The sequence below is a fragment of the Balaenoptera borealis genome (genome assembly GCF_965194805.1).
Source record: "Balaenoptera borealis genome assembly, chromosome: 12".
Taxonomy (NCBI): domain Eukaryota; kingdom Metazoa; phylum Chordata; class Mammalia; order Artiodactyla; family Balaenopteridae; genus Balaenoptera; species Balaenoptera borealis.
The window spans coordinates 72,206,548-72,227,414 of NC_138869.1; the positions used below are offsets into that span (position 1 = coordinate 72,206,548).

Below are 20,867 nucleotides of genomic sequence, written 5' to 3' on the forward strand. Positions count from 1 at the left end.
CTGGCATGACCACTCAAGCTACATTAAAAACCTTGACTTAAAAAAAGTGATTGGAGCCAAGAGGAGTCAGGATTTGGATTTTAATGGTTCTTCGATGTACCGTTCAGCCTCTGCCTCCTTTTCCACAAACCTTATTCACCACACTTACGTGGGCGATCCTTGGCTTGTCCTGGGAGGGAGAAGGAGACCAATAGAACGGTCACCTGGAGGGACTAACTAAGTGAGCCACTAACCAGAGTCACTGTTGGCATCCCAGGTGGGACACAGTGTCCATACACGATGTGAGAGAAGATGTGGCCAATCCGAATTTCTAAGTGGCTTGTTAAAAATGCAGATTTCTGGGCCCTATCCCTGGAGAGTCTGATTGTCTTTAACTTAACAGACTTCCCAGGTGACTGTGATGCAGCCAACCTGGCACAGGGCAGTTGGGAACCACAGCCATAGAGAGTAGAAATACAGCCCAACATAAAAAGAAAGGATTTGAGGTGAACTTTGCAACACACAGACTGTGCTGTTCTTTGTGCATAGACAAGAGCTTCATGACTCAGCAAGGGGATTGGGGAAGGGAAAAGTGAGGGAAGCCCTTGCTCAGTGGAGTGACAGGGTATCTCCTGCCAGGTATGTGGTGTGCAAGGGCCTGAAGGTGGGCATTGATGATGTGCGGGATTACCTCTTCTCAGTCAATATTAAACTCAACCAGCTGCGGAACACCGATTCCGACGTCAACCTTGTGGTCCCCTTGGAGGTGATCAAGGGAGACCATGAATTTACTGACTACGTGATACGGTCCAACGAAAGGTAAGCAAACCAATGTGTTTTTTTCTTTGTTTCTTTTTTTTTTGCTGGCACCACTGGGCTATCAAGAAAGACCAGAGAATGAAGGACTGAATGACCGGCTCTTGGTATCACTTTGTTAATTTTGAAAAATTGATAACGGGGATTGGTCTGCTCATTCCAGGGCTCCCTGGGACTTTGGGTACCTTGAGGACTTTCATCCTGCTCCCATGCTCTGTCACAGGGGTGGCCAGTGGGAGCCTGGCTGGCATACCCCTGCCCATGGGAGCCTGAGTATGATAGTGAAACTTGACAGAGAGCAGACTTGTTCTGTGTCCTCAGAGGATGGAGTAACTTCCCTTTAATTGCTTCCATTTGTAAAAGGCTATCATAATTTGTTGCCCTGTGAAGTCCCCTGGTTGGAAGCAAGAGACGGCTGGAAAGCAAGTATATAACATGCTTTGGAAATTTCTGTTACCAAAGCTTTTTCCAGTCCATGAGTTCCCCAAATAGGCCATGTGAATACTGGTGTTTTTTTTTTTTTTTTAACCTTCATTAATTGTTTTCCCCCTTCCCTGTTAGTGGTGATAATTTAAAGTTGTGACAGTTGGCTCAGTTTGCTAAGTGGGCAAGCCTTATTGAACAGTTTTCTAGATAGGTTGGAGAGTTGTATAGTGGCAATGAATCAATAGAAGTGCTTTCTTAGGAGGGCCAAACAGGTGTTGTAAAGGTCATTTCTAAGAGTACAATCCCAAGTCTCCCAGAGAAGTTCCTTCCATGTCCTGGCTATTGTAAATAGAGCTGCAATGAACATTGTGGTACATGATTCTTTTTGAATTATGGTTTTCTCAGGGTATATGCCCAGTAGTGGGATTGCTGGGTCATATGATAGTTCTATTTTTAGTTTTTAAAGGAACCTCCATACTGGTCTCCATAGTGGCTGTATCAATTTACATTCCCACCAACAGTGCAAGAGGGTTCCCTTTTCTCCACACCCTCTCCAGCATTTACTGTTTGTAGATTTTTTGATGATGGACATTCTTTCTGACTGGTGTGAGGTGATACCTCATTGTAGTTTTGATTTGCATTTCTCTAATGATTAGTGATGTTGAGCATCCTTTCATGTGTTTGTTGGCAATCTGTATATCTTCTTTGGAGAAATGTCTATTTAGGTCTTCTGCCCATTTTTGGATTGGGTTGTTTGTCTTTTTGATATTGAGCTGCATGAGCTGCTTGTAAATTTTGGAGATTAATCCTTTGTCATTTGCTTTATTTGGAAATATTTTCTCCCATTCTGAGGGTTGTCTTTTCATCTTGTTTATGGTTTCCTTTGCTGTGCAGAAGCTTTTAAGTTTCATTAGGTCCCATTTGTTTATTTTTGTTCTTATTTCCATTTCTCTAGGAGGTGGGTCAAAAAGGGCCTTGCTGTGATTTATGTCATAGAGTGTTCTGCCTATGTTTTCCTCTAAGAGTTTTATAGTGTCTGGCCTTACATTTAGGTCTTTAATCCATTTTGAGTTTATTTTTGTGTATGGTGTTAGGGAGTGTTCTAATTTCATTCTTTTACATGTAGCTGTCCAGTTTTCCTAGCACCACTTATTGAAGAGGCTGTCTTTTCTCCATTGTATATTCTTGCCTCCTTTATCAAAGATAAGGTGACCATATGTGCGTGGGTTTATCTCTGGGCTTTCTAGCCTGTTCCATTGATCTATATTTCTGTTTTTGTGCCAGTACCATACTGTCTTTTTTTTTTTTAATTTGTTTTTGGCTGTGTTGGGTCTTCGTTGCTGTGCGCGGGCTTTCTCTGGTTGTGGTGAGCGGGGGCTACTCTTTATTGCAGTGTGCGGGCTTCTTATTGCGGTGGCTTCTCTTGTTGTGGAGCATGGGCTCTAGGCACGTGGGCTTCAGTAGTTGCAGCACGTGGGCTTCAGTAGTTGCGGCACGTGGGCTCAGTAGTTGTGGCTTGTGGGCTCTAGAGCACAGGCTCAGTAGTTGTGGTGCACGGGCTTAGTTGCTCCGTGGCATGTGGGATCTTCCCGGCCCAGGGCTCAAACCCGTGTCCCCTGCAGTGGGAGGCGGATTCTTAACTACTGTGCCACCAGGGAAGTCCCATACTGTCTTGATTACTGTAGCTTTGTAGTATAGTCTGAAGTCCGGGAGCCTGATTCCTCCAGCTCCGTTTTTCCTTCCCAAGATTGCTTTGGCTATTCGGGGTCTTTTGTGTTTCCTTACAAATTGTGAAATTTTTTGTTCTAGTTCTGTGAAAGATGCCATTGGTAGTTTGATAGAGATTGCATTGAATCTGTAGATTGCTTTGGGTAGTATAGTCATTTTCACAATGTTGATTCTTCCAATCCAAGAACATGGTATGTCTCTCCATCTGTTTGTATCATCTTTAATTTCTTTCATCAGTGTCTTATAGTTTTCTGCATACGGGTCTTTTGTCTCCTTAGGTAGGTTTATTCCTAGGTATTTTATTCTTCTTGTTGCAGTGGTAAATGGGAGTGTTTCCTTAATTTCTCTTTCAGATTTTTCATCATTAGTGTATAGGAATGCAAGAGATTTCTGTGCATTAATTTTGTATCCTGCTACTTTACCAGATTCATTGATTAGCTCTAGTAGTTTTCTGGTAGCATCTTTAGGATTCTCTATGTATAGCATCATGTCATCTGCAAACAGTGACAGCTTTACTTCTTCTTTTCCGATTTGGATTCCTTTTTTTTCTTTTTCTTCTCTGATTGCTGTGGCTAAATCTTCCAAAACTATGTTGAATAATTGGACTTCTTTTTGTTGAGCCATGCTGCCATCTGATATGGGTGTGTGTGGACACATGGCAAAACTGGACTTCTCAATGCTCCCAACTGCACAGAGTGTTTAAGCAACCTGTAAATTGATTTGCATTTTTTTTAAAATTAATTAATTAATTTATTTATTTTTGGCTGTGTCGGGTCTTCGTTTCTGTGCAAGGGCTTTCTCTAGTTGTGGCAAGCGGGGGCTACTCTTCATCGCGGTGCACGGGCCTCTCACTATCGCGGCCTCTCTTGTTGCGGAGCACAGACTCCAGACGCGCAGGCTCAGTAGTTGTGGCTCACAGGCCCAGTTGCTCCATGGCATGTGGGATCTTCCCAGACCAGGGCTTGAACCCATGTCCTCTGCATTGGCAGGCAGATTCTCAACCACTGCGCCACCAGGGAAGCCTGGTATTTTATCTTTTTGATGCAGTTGTAAATGGTATTTTCTTAATTTCTCTTTCTGATAGTTTGTTGTTAGTGTATAGAAATGCAACAGATTTCAGTATATTAATTTTGTATCCTACAACTTTACTGAGTTCATTTATTCTAATAACATTTTGGTGGCATCTGTAGGATTTTCTGTATATAGTATCATGTCATCTGCAAACAGTAACAATTTTACTTCTTCCTGTCCAATCTGGATACCTTTTATTTCTTTTTCTTGTTTCACTGCTGTGGCTAGGACTTCCAATACGATGATGTTGAGTAAAAGTGGCGAGAGTGGGCACTCTTGTCTTGTTCCTGATCTTAGAGGAAAGATTTACAGCTTTTCACTGTTGGGTATGATGTCGGCTGTAGGTTTGTCATCTATGGCCTTTATTATGTTGAGATATGTTCTCTCTACCAACTTTGTTGAGAGTTTTTTTCATCATAAATGGATGTTGAGTTTTATCAAAAACTTTATCTGTGGAGATGATCATATGATTTTTATTCAATTTGTTGATGTGGTGTATTATGTTGATTGATTTGCAGATATTGAACCATCCTTGCACCCCTGGGATAAATTCCATTTGATCATGGTCGTAATCTTTTTAAAGTATTGTTGAGTTCAGTTTGCTAATATTTTGTTGAGGATTTTTGCATCTGTGTTTATAAGTGATATTTAGCCTGCAATTTTTTTGTGTGTGGTGTCTTTGGTTTTGGTAGCAGGGTGATGCTGGCCTAGTAGAATGAGTTCAGAAGCATTCCTTTCTCTTCAGTTTTTTAGAGTAGTTTGAGAAAGATAGGTGTTAACTCTTCTTTAAATGTTTGTTAGAATTTACCTGTGAAGCTGTCTGGTCCTGGACTTTTGTTTGTTGGGAGGTTTTTTGTTTGTTTGTTTTTACTGATTCAGTTTTATCATTGGTAATCACTCTGTTCATATTTTCTATTTCTTCTTTTTAAAAAAGTTTTATTGAAGTATAGTTGATTTACAGTGTTGTGTTTAATTTCTGCTATACAGTAAAGTGACTCAGTTACACATATATATATTCTTTTTCATATTCTTTTCCATTACGGTTTATCACAGGATTTTGAATATATTTCCCTGTGCTATACAGTAGAACCTTGTTGTTTATCCATCCTATATATAATAGTTTGCACCTGCTAATTGCAAACTCCCAATCCTTCTCTCTCCCTCCGCACTCCCCCCCGGCAACCACAAGTCTGTTCTCTATGTCTGTGAGTCAGTTTTTGTTTCATAGATATGTTCATTTGTGTCGTATTTTAGATTCCACATATAAGTAATATCATATGGCATTTGTCTTTCTCTTTCTGACTTACTTCGCTTAGTATGATAATCTCTAGGTCCATCCGTGTTGCTGCAAATGGCATTATTTCATTCTTTTTAATGGCTGAGTAATATTCCATTTTATATATATATATATATATATATATACCACATCTTTATCCATTCATTCAATGGATTCTATTTCTTCTTAATTCAGTCTTAAGAGATTGTATATTTCTAGGAATTTATCCATTTTTCCTAGATTGTCAATATAACTGTAGTAATTTTAAAATTTCCTTTGTATTTCTGTGGTGTCGGTTGTGACTTCTCTTTCATTTCTGATTTTATTTATCTGGGCCCTCTTTTTCTTAATGAATTTGGCTAAAAGTTTATCAATTTTGTTTATCTTTTCAAAGAACTAGCTTTTAGTTTCATTGATCTTTTCTGTTTTTTTCTTCAGCCTCTGTTTCATTTCTTTCTGCTCTGATCTTTCTTTCCTTCTACTAACTTTGGGTTTTGTTTCTTCTTCTTTCTCTAGTTCATAAAGGAGGTGTACAGTTAGATTGTTTGATATTTTTCTTATTTCCTGAGGTAGGCTTGTATTGCTATAAATTTCCCCCTTAGAACTGCTTTTGCTGTGTCCCATAGATTTTTGGATCATTGTATTTCCATTTGCATTTGTCTTTAGGTATTTTTTATTTCCTCTTTGATTTCTTCAGTGACCCATTAGTTGTTTAGTAGCATACTGTTTAGCCTCCACGTGTTTGTTTTTTGCAGTTTTCTCATGTAGTTGATTTCCAGTTTCATACCTTGTGGTTGGAAACAATGCTTGGTATGATTTCAGTCTTTATAAATTTATTGAGACTCGGTTTGTGGCCTAGCATGTGATCCATCCTGAGAATGTTTCATGTGTACCTGAAAATAATGTGTATTCTACTGCTTTTGGATGGAATGTTCTATGTATATATCTATTGAGTCAATCTGGTCTAATGTGTTATATAAGGCCAGTGTTTCCTTACTGATTTTCTTTCTGGATGATCTGTCCATTGATGTAAGTGGGGTGCTAAAGTCCCCTACTGTTATGGTGTTACTGTCAATATCTCCCTTTATGTTTGTTAATATTTGCTGTATGTATTTAGGTGCTCCTATGTTGTATGCATATATATTTACAATTGTTATATCTTCCTGTTGGGTTGATCCCTTTATCACTGTATAATGTCCTTCTCTGTCTCTTGTTACAGTTTTTGTTTTAGAGTCTATTTTGTCTGATACGGGTATAGCTACCCCAGCTTTCTTTTAGTTTCCATTTGCATGGAGTATCTTTTCCATCCCCTCACGTTCAGTCTCTGTGTGTCTTTAGACCTGAAGTGAGTCTTACAGGAAGCATATATGTGGGTCTTGTTTTTTTATCCATTCAGCCACTGCATGTCTTTTGATTGGAGCATTTAGATCATTTGCATTTAAAGTAATTATTGATAGGTATGTACTTATTGCCATTTTGTTCACTGTTTTCTGGTTGTTTTTGTAGTTCTTTTTGGTTCCTTTCTTTTTCTTTTGCTCTCTTACCTTGTGATTTGATGACTGTCTTTAGTGTTATGTTTGGATTCCTTTCTCATTTGTGTGTATTTATAAAAGGTTTTGGTTTGTGGTTACTATGAGGTTAATACATAACAATCTGTATATATATACATGATTATTAAGTTGATGATCTCTTAAGTTTGAATGCATTCTAAAAACCTTGCATTTGTACTTCCCTCTTCCCCCTCCCACGTTTAACATTTTTGACATCATATTTTATGTACTTCTGTACAACTACTTATTGTGGATATAAATTATTTTACTATTTTTGACTTTAACCCTTCCTAATAGCTTTTTTTTTTTTTTCCTAATAGCTTTATAAGTGGCTGATTTGCTAACTTTACTGTATATCTGCCTTTATCAATGGGATTTTTCCTTTTTTAATTTTCGTATTTATAGTTGTGGCCTTTTCTGCTTTGAGAAGTCCCTTTAAACATTTCTTGTAAAGCTGGTTTAGTGTTGCTGAACTCTCTCTGCTTTTGCTTGTTTATAAAAATCTTTATCTCTCCTTCAAATCTGAATGATATTCTTGGAAGGTAGAGTATTCTTGGTTGTAGATTTTTTTTCCCTTTCATCACTTTGAATATATTATGCCACTCCCTTCTGGTCTGCAAATTTTCTGTTGAAAAGTCAGCTGACAGTCTTATGGGAGTTCCCATGTATGTAACTAGTTGCCCTTCTCTTGCAGCTTTTAAGATTCTGTCTTTATCTTTTAATTTTTGCCATTTTAATTATAGTGTGTCTTGGTGTTGACCTCTTTGGGTTCATCTTGTTTGGGACTCTCTGTGTTGCCTGGACTTCTGTGTTTCCTGGATGTCTGTTTGCTTTCCTAGGTTAGGGACATTTTCAGCTATTTTCTCCTCAAATAAGTTCTCTGCCCCCATTTCTCTCTTTTTTCCTTCTGGGACCTCCATCATGCAAATGTTAGTATGATTGATGTTGTCCCAGAGTTCTCTTAAACTGTCCTCATTTTTTAAAATTCTTTTTTCTTTTTTCTGTTCAGCTGGGGTGATTTATACTATTCTGTCTTCCAGTTCACTTACCTGTTTCTCTGTATCATCTAATCCACTGCTGATTCCTTCTAGTGTATTTTTTATTTAAGTTATTATATTCTTCGGCTCCATTTGATTCTTCTTTATATTTTTAAACTCTTCGTTAAACTTCTTACTGTGTTCATCCATTCACCGAGTTCATTAAGCTTCCTTATGATTATTACCTTGAACCCTTGATTGGGTAGATTGCTTATCTCCACCTCGCTTAATTCTTCTGGGGTTTTGCCTTATGTCTTCATTTGGGATATATTCCTCACTTTGCCTGATTCTCTGTTTATTTCTGTGTATTAGGTAGGTTGGTTACGTTTCCCGACCTTGGAGAAGTGGCCTTATATAGGAGATGTCGTATGGGGCCCAGCAACACACTCCTCTCTGGTCACTAGAGGTATGGGCTCTAGGGCTGTGGTCTGCATGGGCCCTTCGGTTGTGGCAGGGCTGACTATTGTGGGTGTGCTGTTAGGTGGGGGGACCCCTGACCCGGTTGGCTGCCAGGCCCTACCTTGTGTGGTAGTTACCAGCTTGCTCATGGGCGGGGCTGGGTCCCATTGTGGCTGACTGCCTGTCCCAGGAGGGTCCTGGGGCTGGTGCTGACCCTCTGGTGGGTGGGTCCCTGGGGGACCAGGGGCTGGTGCTGGCTGCTTGTGGATGGGGCTGAGTCCTAGGGCAGCTGTCAGAAGGGGCTGGGGGGGGGGTCTCAGGACTGGTGCTAGCCCATTGGTGGGCGGGCAAGCCCCCAGCACTAATAGGTAGAGGGAGGACACCAAAATGGCACTTGCACACACCACTGTCCTCATGGTAGAATAAGCTCCCCCAAAATGGCTGTTGCCAGCATCTGTGTCCCCAGGAGGAGTCCCAGTGTCCTCCTGTCTCTCTGGGAGACTCTCCAAGATCACCAAGTGGGTCTCACCCAGGCTCCTTTACAATTACTGCCTGAGTGCTGGGACTTGGGAGTATGTGAGAATTTGCATGTGCCCTTTAAGAGTGGAGTCTCTGTCTCCTACAGCCCTCCAGCTCTCTTGTAAGTAAGCCCCACTGGCCTTCAAAGCCAGGCATTATGGGGCTCATCTTCCTGGTGCAAAGCCCCTGGGCTGGGGAATCCAATCCAGGGCTCAGATGCCTCAGTCCTTGGGGAGAACCTGGGCAGTTGTGATTATCCTTCCATTTGTGAGTTACCTACCCAGGGGTGTGGGTCTTGACTATACCACATCTCCACCCCTAGTACCCATTTCATCGTGGTTTCTTCTTTATATCTAAAAAATCTCTTCTGGTAGTCTTCAGGTTGTTCTCATAGCCAGTTGCTCTCTAAATAATTGTAATTTTGGTGTCCCATGTGAAGAGGTGAGCTCAGGGTCTTCCTACTCTGCCATCGTGACCACACCTCCCTTTGCCCATTTTTTTTTCTTTTTTTATAAATTTATTGTATTTATTTTTTTTTGGCTGCGTTGGGTCTTCATTGCTGTGTGCGGGCTTTCTCTAGCTGCGGTGAGCGGGGGCTACTCTTTGTTGTGGTGCATGGGCTTCTCATTGCGGTGGCTTCTCTTGTTGTGGAGCACGGGCTCTAGGTGTGTGGGCTTCAGTAGTTGTGGCTCACGGGCTTAGTTGCTTCGCGGCATGTGGGATCTTCCCAGACCAGGGCTCAAACCCATGTCCCTTGCATTGGCAGGCAGATTCTTTAATGAAAAAAATTTTTTTTAAATAAATTTATTTATTTGTTTTTATTTTTGGCTGTGTTGGGTCTTCATTGCTATGCACGGGCTTTCTCTAGTTGCAGTGATTGGGGGCTACTCTTCGTTGCGGTGCGCGGGCTTCTCATTGTTGTAGCTTCTCTTGTTGCAGAGCACAGACTCTAGGCGTGTGGGCTTCAGTAGTTGTGGCACATGGGCTCAGTAGTTGTGGCTTGTGGGCTCTAGAGTGCAGGCTCAGTAGTTGTGGTGCACAGGCTTAGTTGCTCTGCGGCATGTGGAATCTTCCCAGGCCAGGGATCGAACCCGTGTCCCCTGCATTGGCAGGCGGATTCTTAACCACTGCGCCACCAGGGAAGCCCTGCCCATTTTTAAATTGGTTTGTTTGATTTTTGTTGTTGAGTTATAGGAGTTCTTTATACATTCTGGGTATTAATCCGTTAATCAGATATATGATTTGAAAATATTTTCTCTCATTCTGTGGGTTGTTTTTTTTACTATATTGATTGTGTCCTTTGATGCACGGAAGTTTTAAATTTTGATGTAGTCCATTTTATCTGTTTTTTTCTTTTATTGCCTATGCTTCAAGTCCATTGCTAAATCCAGTGTCATGAAGCTTTTCCCTGTGTTTTCTTCTGAGAGTTTCATAGTTTAAGCTCGTATGTTTAGGTTTTTGATCCATTTTGAATTGATTTTTGTAGATGGTGTAAAGTAAGAGTCTAACTTTATTCTTTTGCATGTGGATATCCAGTTTTCCCAGCACCATTTGTTGAAAAGACTATCCATTTCCCATGGAATGCCTTGGCACTCTTGTTGAAAATCATTTGATCATATATGTGAGGGTTATTTCTGAGCTCTCTATTCTGTTCCATTGGTCTTGATACCAGTACCACACTGTTTTACTGCAGTGTTGTAGTAAGTTTTTTTGAATTCAGGATATATGAGGTCCCCAGCTTTGTTCTTCATTTGCAGTATTGTTTTGGCTATTTGGGGTCCTCTGAGTTTCCATATGATTTCTAGGATGGATTTTTCTATTTCTGAAGAAACTGCCATTGGGATTTTGGTAGGGATTGTATTGAATCTGTAGATTGCTTCGGGTAGTATTGTCATGTTAACAATATTAAGTCTTCCAGTCCATGAACACAGCATGTCCTTCCATTTATTTATGTTTCTTTTCATTTCGTTCAGCAGCATTATGTAGCTTTCAGTGTACAGTTCTTTCACTTCCTTGATTTTATTCCTCAGTATTTTATTGTTTTTGATGCTATTGGAGATAGAGTTGTTAAACTCTATCTAAACTCTAAACTCTAAATAAAATTTCATTTTCAGATTGTTCATTGTTAGTGTATAGAGATGTGACTGATTTTTGTCTGTTGATTTTGTATCCTGAAAGTTGGCTGAAATTTGATTATTATAACAGTTTATTGTGGAATCTTCAGGGTTTTTTGCATAAAAGGTCTGTCATCTGCAAACTGAGATAATTTTACTTCTTCCTTTTCAATTCAATTGCCTAGAAGTTTTAAATTTTGCTGCTGAAATGCAGTTTGTCAGTTTTTTCTTTTTGTTGGTGATTTTTGTTTTCTCTCTAAAAATTTTTCACTTATACTAAAGTCATGAAAATATTCTCCTGTTTTCATCTAGAAGTTTTATAGTTTTAGCTTATATGTTAAGGTCCATAATCCATCTGAAATTAATTTTTGTATATGGTATGATGTAGTGGTCAAAAGTTCTTTTTTTCCTTATAGATACCCAGTTCTAGCACCATTTGTTGAAAATACTTTTCCTTTTCCCATTTAATTGCTTTGGCACCCTTGGTGAAAATTACTTGACTGTATATGTGTGATTTCATCCAGGGCACTCTGTTTTGTTCCATTAATCTGTTTGTCTGTCCTTTGTTATGTTTTCTTGATGACTATACCTTGAAAAAAGTCATCTTGAGATCAGATAGTATATGTTCTCAATCTTTGTTCTTCTTTTTCAAGATTGTGTTGGCTAGTCCAGGTGTTTTTTTTGTCTTGTTTTGCATTTCCATATAAATTTTAGAATCAGCTTTTCAATTTCTACAGTAGGCCTGCTGGATTTTTGATGGAGATTACATTAAATTTATAGGTCAGTTTGGGGGAGAATTGACATCTTAACAATATTGAATCTCCCCATACATGAACCAAAAAATAACCATTTATTTAGGTTCTTTAATGTTTCTCAGCAGTTTTATAGTTTTCAGTATAGAGGTATTATACATCTTTTGTTAAATTTATTTCTAAGAATTTTATGGGTTTGGATGCTATTGTAAATGGTGTTTTAAAAATTTCCTTTTCTAATTGTTCATTGCTAGTATATGGAAATACAATTGATTTTTGTATATTGACTACGTATTTTGTGTGAATGCTTAATTTACTTATTAGTTCTAGTAGTTTGGTAGATTCATTAAGATTTTTTACATATATAACCACGTCTTCTGCAAATAAATAATTTTATGCTTTCCTTTCCAATTTATATGCCTTTTAATGTCCATTGACAGATGACTAGATAAATATATATATTCCTTTATATATATATATTTAAAGGAATTAAAAAGGGATTAATAAAGGGAAATTTATAGCATTTAAATATATAGATATTTAAACAAGACAAAAACTTCAAGAGACTACAGATTTACAGATTAATACCCCTCATGAACATAGACATAAAAATCCTTAATAAAATGTTAGTAAATCAAATTTAGCAATATATATGAGTGATACTCGTGACCAGCTGGAGTTTATCTAAAAATGCAAGATCTGTATACCTTGAAAGTCATTCATTGTACTTCACTGTATTAAAGGAATAAAGAAGAAAAATAATATAATAATTTTTATAGATACAGAAAGACTATTTGACAAAATTAAACATCCATTCATGATTAAAAACTCTCAGCAAACTAGGAATAGAAGAAAACTTTGTCAATCTGATAAAGGACATCTACAAGAAACCTGCCTACAGCTCTAACATCATACTTAATGGTTAAATACTTTATACTTAAAATCAAGAATAAGGCGAAGATGTCTGTTTTCACCACTTCAATTCAATATTATACTGGAGGAACTAGTCAGTGCAATAAAGAAAAAAACAACTACCATATGATCCAGCAATTCTACTTCTGAGTATTTATCCAAAATAACTGAAATTAGGATCACAAAAAGATATGAGCCCTCCCTCCCCCACACCAATGTTCACTGCAGCATTATTCACAATAACCAAGATTTGGAAACAACCTAAATGTCCATTGACAGGTGAATGGATAAAGAAAATGTGGTATATACATAAATGGAATATTTCCCTAAGCCTAAAGAATTTCTTTTAGAATTACTTTTTTAGTGCAAGTCTGTTGGAGAGTAATTCCTTCAGCTTTTGTCTTTTGAAAATACATTTATTTCTCTTTCAAAGGATATTTTCATTGAATTTAGAATTTGAGGCATTTTTCTTTCAGCACTTTAAAGATATTGTTCCACTATTCTCTGCCTTTCTTGTTCTTGATGAGAAGTCAGCCATTATTCTTATCATTGTTTCTCTGTATGTCATGTGTCCTTTTTTCTCTGACTGCTTTCTAGATTTTCCCTTTGTATTTTGTCAATTAATCTATGACAAAGCAAGAATATACAAGAATATACAATGGAGAAAAGACAGTCTCTTCAATAAGTGGTGCTGGGAAAACTGGTCAGCTACATGTAAGAGAATGAAATTAGAACGTTTTCTCACACCATATACAAAAATAAACTCAAAATGGATTAAAGACCCATGTAAGACCGGAAACCATAAAACTAGAAGAAAACAAGGGCAGCACACTCTTTGACATAAAGTATAGAAATTTTGGGGGGAATCAGGTCCTAAGGCAAAGGAAACAAAAATAAAGAAATTCGACCTAATTAAACTTAAAAGCTTTTGCACAGCAAAGGAAACCAACAAAATGAAAAGACAACCTACTGAATGGGAGAAAATATTTGCAAACGATATGACTGATAAAAGGTTAATATCCAAAATATGGAAACAGTTCATATAATTCAAATATCATTAAAAACAAACCATCCAATTAAAAAAATGGGCAGAAGACCTGAATAGACATTTTCCCAAGGAAGACATACAGATGGCCAACAGGCATATGAAAAGGTGCTCAGTATCACTAATAATCAGAGAAATGCAAATCAAATGAGATCACCTTGCACTTGTCAGAATGGCCATCATCAAACAACATATGTTGGTGAGGATGTGGAGAAAAGGAAACCCTACTACACTGTTGATGAGAATGTAAATTGGTGCAGCTACTGTGGAAAACAGTGTGGAGGTTCCTCAAAAAACTGATGCAGCATGTGATCCAGCAATTCCACTCCTGGGTATATATATATGGAGAAAACAAACACTAATTTGAAAAGATTGCATCCCACTGTTCATAGCAGCATTATTTATAACAGCCAAGATATGGAAGCAACCTAAGTGTCCATCAACAGCTGAATGGATAAAGAAGATGTGAGATATATATATATAGATAGATAGATAGATACACACACACACAATGGAATATTTATTACTTAGTCATAAAAAGAATGAAATTCTGCCATTTGCAACAATATGGATGAACCTAGAGTGATGGACCTTAGTGCAATCAGTCAGAGAAAGACAAATACTGTATGTTATCACTTATATGTGGAATCTAAAAAATAAATGAATGAATAATAAAACAGACTCACAGATTTAGAGAACAAACTAGTGGTTGCCAGTGGGGAGAGGGAGGAGGGGAGGGGCAAGATAGGGGTAGGGGATTAACAGGTACAAACTACTATGTGTAAAATATATAAGCTACAGGGATATATAGCCAATATTTTATAACTTTAAATAGAGTGTAATATATTAAAATTTTGAATCACTATGTTGTACACCTGCAACTAACATAATATTGTAAATCAACTGTACATCAGTAAATTAAATAAGTAAAAAAAATTTATTGCTAATATCATATTTTTCATTTCTAGAGTTTTTATTTGCTTTTTAAAAATACAGTTTTTATTATTTATTTAATTAAATTAATTAATTTATTTGGTTGTGCCGGGTCTTAGTTGTGACTCATGGCCTCCTTAGTTGCGGCAGGTGGGCTCCTTAGTTGCGGCATGCGGGCTCCTGAGTTGCGGCATGCAAACTCTTAGTTGCGCATGCATGTGGGATCTAGTTCCTTGGCCAGGGATCGAACCTGGGACCCCTGCATTGGGAGCATGGAGTCTTAACCACTGCACCATCAGGGAAGTCCCCAAAATACAGTTTTTATATCTCTGCCAATATTCTCCACTTTTATGCATGTTACACCTTTTCCACTAGATCCTTTAACATGTTTTTCACAGTCATTTTAAAGGTCCTGTCTGATAATTCCAACATTTGGATCACCTCTGGGTCTTGTTCTATTGGACTGTTTTCCATCTTGTCAGTGGGTCACATTTTCTTGCTTTATCACGTCTCACTTTTAAAATTAAAAGCCAGACGTTGTGTCTAAAAGAGTCATGGAGCCTAAAGTAGAAAGGGCGGCTGTTAGTGCAGGTAAGTCAGTTTAGTGTGTAGTTGAACTGGGTCTGCGCTCTGTTGTTGCTTTATTTAGAATCAGTTCAGAGAATTCCCTGGTGGTCCAGTGGTTAGGATTCCACGCTTCCACTGCAGGGGGCACAGTTTCGATCCCTGGTTGGGGAACTAAGATCCTGCAAAACTAAGATTCTTTAAAAAAATAAAAGAATCAGTTCACTACTACTTTCAAATTTTTAAGGATGCTATCAGAACCTTCCTTTTAGCTGGACTTGGGATCTGAGTGTCTGGAGGGTTTGACTCAGTTCTTCTGCTTTACCCTAAGCCTTCATCAAGTACCTTAAGGGTATGGTCGAGGGGTTTCTCTTTTAACTCTCTAGCCCCTCCCTCAAACTTAGATGGCCACTGCTTTGGCTAAACTTCTCTGTCCTGATGTCTATTGGCTGTCTTTTTTGGTAATCCTTCTGAGATAAAATCGTTTTTTTTCTTCTAGCCATTGTAGTCTGCAGATCAAAGCTCTGGCCAAAATCCATGCCTTTGTTCAAGACACGTGAGTGTTGCCCCTTTCCAGAATTCACCTATTTCAAGGGAAGATCTTTATGTTTTGTTCCTCCTCCTGAGCTCTTTGTTTATTTCATTTACACAAACATTTAAAAATACCTACTTTTTCTATCTCATACTTTGCTGTAGTCTGTGAAGGATGCCAAAGAAGCATATGGCATGAACCTTGTCCTCAAAGATTATGTTGTCTTTGGACAGACAAGAGTAACCCAGGAAAAGGATACAGGAAAGTTGTTAACAGTTCATCAGAGGATGTAGAATGGCATAGCATGCGTAGAGTATCTAATGTTCAGGGGACACAGAGTAAAGAGTGATCAAGAGAGGAGATGTAGGACTGGTCAAGGAAAACCTCTGGTGGGGGTGAGCATAAGCTAATTCAGCTTTCTGGGACATGGTGACATCCACCGGGATGGACTCAATGTGGCCTTTGTCAGAGGAGCCAGCATGTGCCAATGGGTAAATGGAAGAAGGGTGTGTGGGGACCCTGACATCCAGGGTAGTCAGGAGGGTCTCCTCCCTTCCCTTTATGGTGGGACAAGGAGGTCATCTCATTTTGTGTACATCTGAGCTCCCATCTCCAAGAGGCAGAGGCATGGGAGTCTTATAAGCGCCCTGGGTAATGGCAACTTGGCCTCGCATGTGCATGTACACGTTCATTCACACGGACGTCCTCTCTCTGGGGTTCTGATGGGTGCGCAGGAGGCACACTCCTTGTGTGTCTTTGAGGTTTTAGTCATTTACTGGCTTCATTTTCCCAGGACCCTGAGTGAGCCTCGGCAGGCAGAGATCCGGAAAGAGTGCCTCCGGCTTTGGGGGGTGAGTGTCTCCCCAGCCCGTTTTTGCTCCAGGGCAGGGAAACTTTAAAGAAGAATGGGACTGACTCCAGACCCAGTCACCTTAGGGTTCCCTGCCCCTGCCCCAATGAAAAGGTCTGCCTACCCTCACAGCACTCCAGAGTTGGATGTCTCAGCATTGTTGGGAGTAACCTCCTTGGCCCTTTCACTGCTCGTTTAGCCCTGCAGGCTGGTTAGAATGGACAAGGGTGGTGGGTAAACAGGCCTCATTTTCCTGCTGGTGGCCCTGGGTAGCAACACTGACCACAGAGAGCCCCAGAGAAAGGTAAGTGGCCTTTGGGGTGTGCTACCACAGGGCCTGAAAGGGAGCAGTGACTGAATTAGCCACCTCCACTCCCCCGCCACCCCCCTTCCAGCTTCCTTTGTTGTGTGCCATTTCCTCTTGCCCAGCCTGAGCCTATGCCCTTGCCTGCGTAGACTCACACACAGCCTTGGTCAAAAGTGTGTTTGAAAACCAAAGCTCTTTGCTGTCTTGTTTTAGATCCCAGACCAGGCTAGAGTTGCTCCTTCTTCCACAGACCCAAAATCTAAGTTCTTCGAGCTAATCCAGGTAAGCTTGGTATCTGGTGAATATAAAAAGTTAGAGAGGCCTAATTAGATGTAGTATCACTGAGACCCCCAGATGCCTGGCCTCCAGAGGGCTTGTGCAGGTACCACATGGGTTCCCAGGGGCTGGGCTGAGGCCACCACAGATGGGAACTTTTGGTGTAGGGTGTTGAGTTCCCTGGGAGCCCATCAGGCTGCCTGAAGATTCTTGGCCTGAGATATGTTCTGTTCAGCATTCCCGCTGCCCAAAGGGTGGTGCTGGCTCTCACTCCCTGGCAAGTTTAGGGTCCTGTGAGTGTGCCTGCAGGGGAGACATGAAGTATGGGATGATCTTAGGCTGGGGAGCTGGTCAGAGGGCCAGGAGGGGCTGCCAGGAGAGCTCACAGTGGAGCTGGCTTAAACTTAGGCTCCCTGTTCTGTTTCTGGTGAGTGGTCCTCAGAATTCTTCTGCCCTGCGTTTTCCTACCACCTGACTTCCAGCTTTTCCCTGGGCTTTATTTAAATCTGGCCCAGATCATGGGCCATTGTGCTGGTTTTGTAGGGTTAGGGACTGGAGAATGAGGTTCAAGATGGCCTCAAAAAAAAAATAGCATGTGTAAATTTTTCTGAATGGGTAGAGAGATTACTTAACTGCTGTCAAACCAACTGCTTGCAAGTCTTTGCCTTCAGTTTTAGTGAAGGGGAGGCTTTTATATTCTGGTGACATTTCCTTATAGCTCTGGTAAATCGATCTGTACTCGGGGGCTCGGTGTTCTTTCCTTTCCCAGGCTCTCCTAATAGGTCCTAAAGGAACACTCCAAGCAGACAGAATTCGATCCCAGTTAGTAGTGCATGGCTAGGTAGAGCAGGGGGCATGTTTCAGACAGCAAGGGCTTCCTGTCCCTCCCCTCCCACAGCCTGCCCTAACCCCCTGCCCCACCCCCCACCCCCAGGCACCCGTACTGAGCGCCTGTCCCTTCCCCCAACCCAGCCGTGTTTTCTCTGACCCGGGGCTGCAGGGCACTGAGATCGACATCTTCAGCTATAAGCCCACGCTGCTTACTTCCAAAACCCTGGAGAAGATCCGCCCAGTGCTCGACTACCGCTGCATGGTGTCTGGCAGTGAGCAGAAGTTCCTCATCGGCCTGGGGGTAAGTCTGCAGCTGGCTTCCTACCCAGCTTGGGTGGTGGAAGCTTGCTGTCTGTCTGTGGGAATCTGGACAGCTGCCTGCCACACTTGGTGCATGTTCTCTTGGCACCAAGGAGCTGGAGCTTTGACCACAGGGAAGGTATTTCTTGAAACTTCACTTCCTTTCTTCCTGAGTTAGCCAAGTATCATTCATTCATTCCTTCTATCTTTCATTTATCCATGTATTTGCTTATTCACCTCCATGCATCGCTAAAGGGAACACTGCCTCCTTTCTTGGAATGTGGAGCTTCCTAGGCTAGTAGGATGGTCAGTAGGCTAAGCTGGCTTGAGCCCATGCAGCTATTTCTTTGCAACACCACCACTATCCCATGTCATCCCCTGTCTAAAATGAGGTGAGGGAAAACCTTGGCAGTTCTATATCTTAATTAGGTAAAGTCCTCATTGCTCTTTCTTTCCACTCCGAGTTGTCTTTATAGTTTTACCTCTTCTTCCTCACTTACTTTCTCTGCGTCCTCTCACACTTTATCTTTTTCTCTTTTTACTTTCTCTCTGCTCTGCTCTCTGGACCCTTCACCAAACCTGCTTCAGACATACACCAAGCTGGATCTTTCTTGAGGGCCTCTGATCATGAACTCAGGCCTCTTGAATGGTGCCCTGAGCCTGTTCCCTCCCAGCGGGACAGAGTCAGAGCTTTCCTCTTCCACTGAGGCAGTGGAGGACAGCACTGTCATTATAGTGTACGAAGTATAACTGACTAATCTCTCCGAGACCTTTTCTTCTGGCATTTCCCAGCCCCATCAGCTTGTAGCCACCAACTAAAAGCCCTTTTGAGAGCTGAGCTTCTTACCGCTCAATGTCTTTGTCTGCCTGACCTGGCCCTTTCTCTCTGCCCATAGAAGTCTCAGATCTACACATGGGATGGCCGCCAGTCAGACCGCTGGGTCAAGCTGGACCTGAAGACAGAGCTACCCCGGGACACTCTGCTCTCTGTGGAGATTGTCCATGAGCTGAAAGGGGAGGTTAGAGGTGGTTCTGCTCACGTGTATGGCTCTGCCATCTGGGGAACTGGGGAACAGCTGGGCCTGTCCCTTTGCCCCCATGCCCCCTGAGTTAACTGGGTTACGTGTATGTGGTGCCTGACAGGGCCCAGGGCCTGGCGAATGCTTTGTAATTATTCCTCCTCCTCGAGTAGTTGCTCTAAGCCATGGCATATTCAGGTAGGAAGGACCACAGTCTCCTTATGTTTAGGAGATCTTGATCATCTCTGTGTAGAAAAGGCCCTGGTGAACCTGCTGCATATTTTTTAGCTGCTGATTGTTATTGACCAAGAATTCCTTGGGAAAGAAGCAACTTTCTATTTCCCATGAGCTTTGGGTATTACAGCCATACAGATAACTTTCAGAACAGTCAGTGGGAACAGTTGGCCAGAGTGGGAAGCCAGGTCCTGCTGGAGCACCATGGCGGCAGCCTCACTGGGTTTGAGATTCAAGGGGGCTCATCACCCATCACCTCAGGGCTCTGTCTGCTCAGAAGCATGGGCCAGTCTGGTGCTGAGAATCAACTGGGAGGGAGGTGAGAGAAAGATCCTGTGTTTAGAGCCCTTCCCTTCCCCCGGCTATACGTAGAACAGAGGCCAGCGTGCCACAGTGGGCAGAGTGAGCCCCAGGCCAATGCCTGGCAGGGTGGGCAGTGTACTTGTCCTTCTAGGGGAAGGCCCAGCGGAAGATTAGTGCCATCCACATCCTCGATGTCCTTGTGCTGAATGGCAGCGACGTGCGGGAGCAGCACTTTAACCAACGGTCTGAGCTGGGCCCTGGGGGCGGGAAGGTGGGCCGGGCGGGCCAGGGCAGCTCTGTGGCGGCAGCCTCTGTGGCTTGGCCCTCACCCAGGCTTTCTCTGCTTAAGAGCATCCTTAGAGTTTCCCTCTTCTACCCACTAGCTGGTTCCAAGGGCAGGGTGAGAAATTGGTGTTGGCACTCCTGGTTACCAGGACTTGGGCCTTGATTTCATACATACTAGCACACTCCATTTTGCCTCAGCTGTTCAGATCAGAGGTGACGTTTGTTTTAAGGTTGAGCAAGAGGGTGACCTTATGGGGAAGAGGGAGGGTCTTCTCCTCTGAAGAATGTGTTCTGTTCTTGGTGGTCCCACTTAAGTCAGTTTATCTGGATCCCACAACTCCCACAGAGGTACTTTTGTTCGTGGATAGATGCCTAATCAGTTGTTTAAAAGGGGGGTACAAAAAGGAGAGATGTCTTACACCGCCATGGTGCTGAAGTCACTCCTAAGTTGGTTCATCTGAGTGGGTGTACTGTGGTATCTGTGGTTTGGGGTGAAGGAGCCGACGTACAGAATAAAGATGATGCTTGAAGTTCTGGTGGAGGTGACTGAGCACAGCCGAAGTTACACTTCAGGAAAACCAACCAAGATGTATTGAAAGTAGAGGTCAGAATCCAGAGTGGGGGAGAGGGCGATCATGACATCACTGGAGAAGGGCAAGGGTGGGCTTCCTGGGAGACATGAGTGCTGCCTCTTGGAGCAGTTTTGCTGCAGATTCAGGAGTGTACTCCCACTGGTGCCATGACAACGCCCTGGGGGTGTGGGTGCTGTAAGGATACCCTTACTTGCCTCTGAGAGACTCTGTTTGGAT

At 41.5% G+C, this 20,867-nt stretch overlaps 1 protein-coding gene across 6 annotated transcripts in view; it reads left to right on the top strand.

Moving 5' to 3' along the window:
* Positions 1-20,867, top strand: part of CMTR1 (cap methyltransferase 1) — a 53,966-nt gene that overhangs the window by 27,503 nt on the left and 5,596 nt on the right. For 4 of the 6 annotated variants that reach the window (XM_082347812.1, XM_082347814.1, XM_082347813.1 and 1 more), the window contains 7 exons: positions 619-798; positions 15,621-15,677; positions 16,447-16,504; positions 17,024-17,092; positions 18,087-18,218; positions 19,114-19,236; positions 19,925-20,016. In XM_082347812.1, coding sequence (XP_082203938.1) covers positions 619-798; positions 15,621-15,677; positions 16,447-16,504; positions 17,024-17,092; positions 18,087-18,218; positions 19,114-19,236; positions 19,925-20,016 — 711 coding nt within the window. Of the gene's footprint in view, positions 1-618; positions 799-15,620; positions 15,678-16,446; positions 16,505-17,023; positions 17,093-18,086; positions 18,219-19,113; positions 19,244-19,924; positions 20,017-20,867 lie in introns of all 6 variants that reach the window. The other 2 variants (XR_014232766.1, XR_014232765.1) reach the window with 2 other exon arrangements.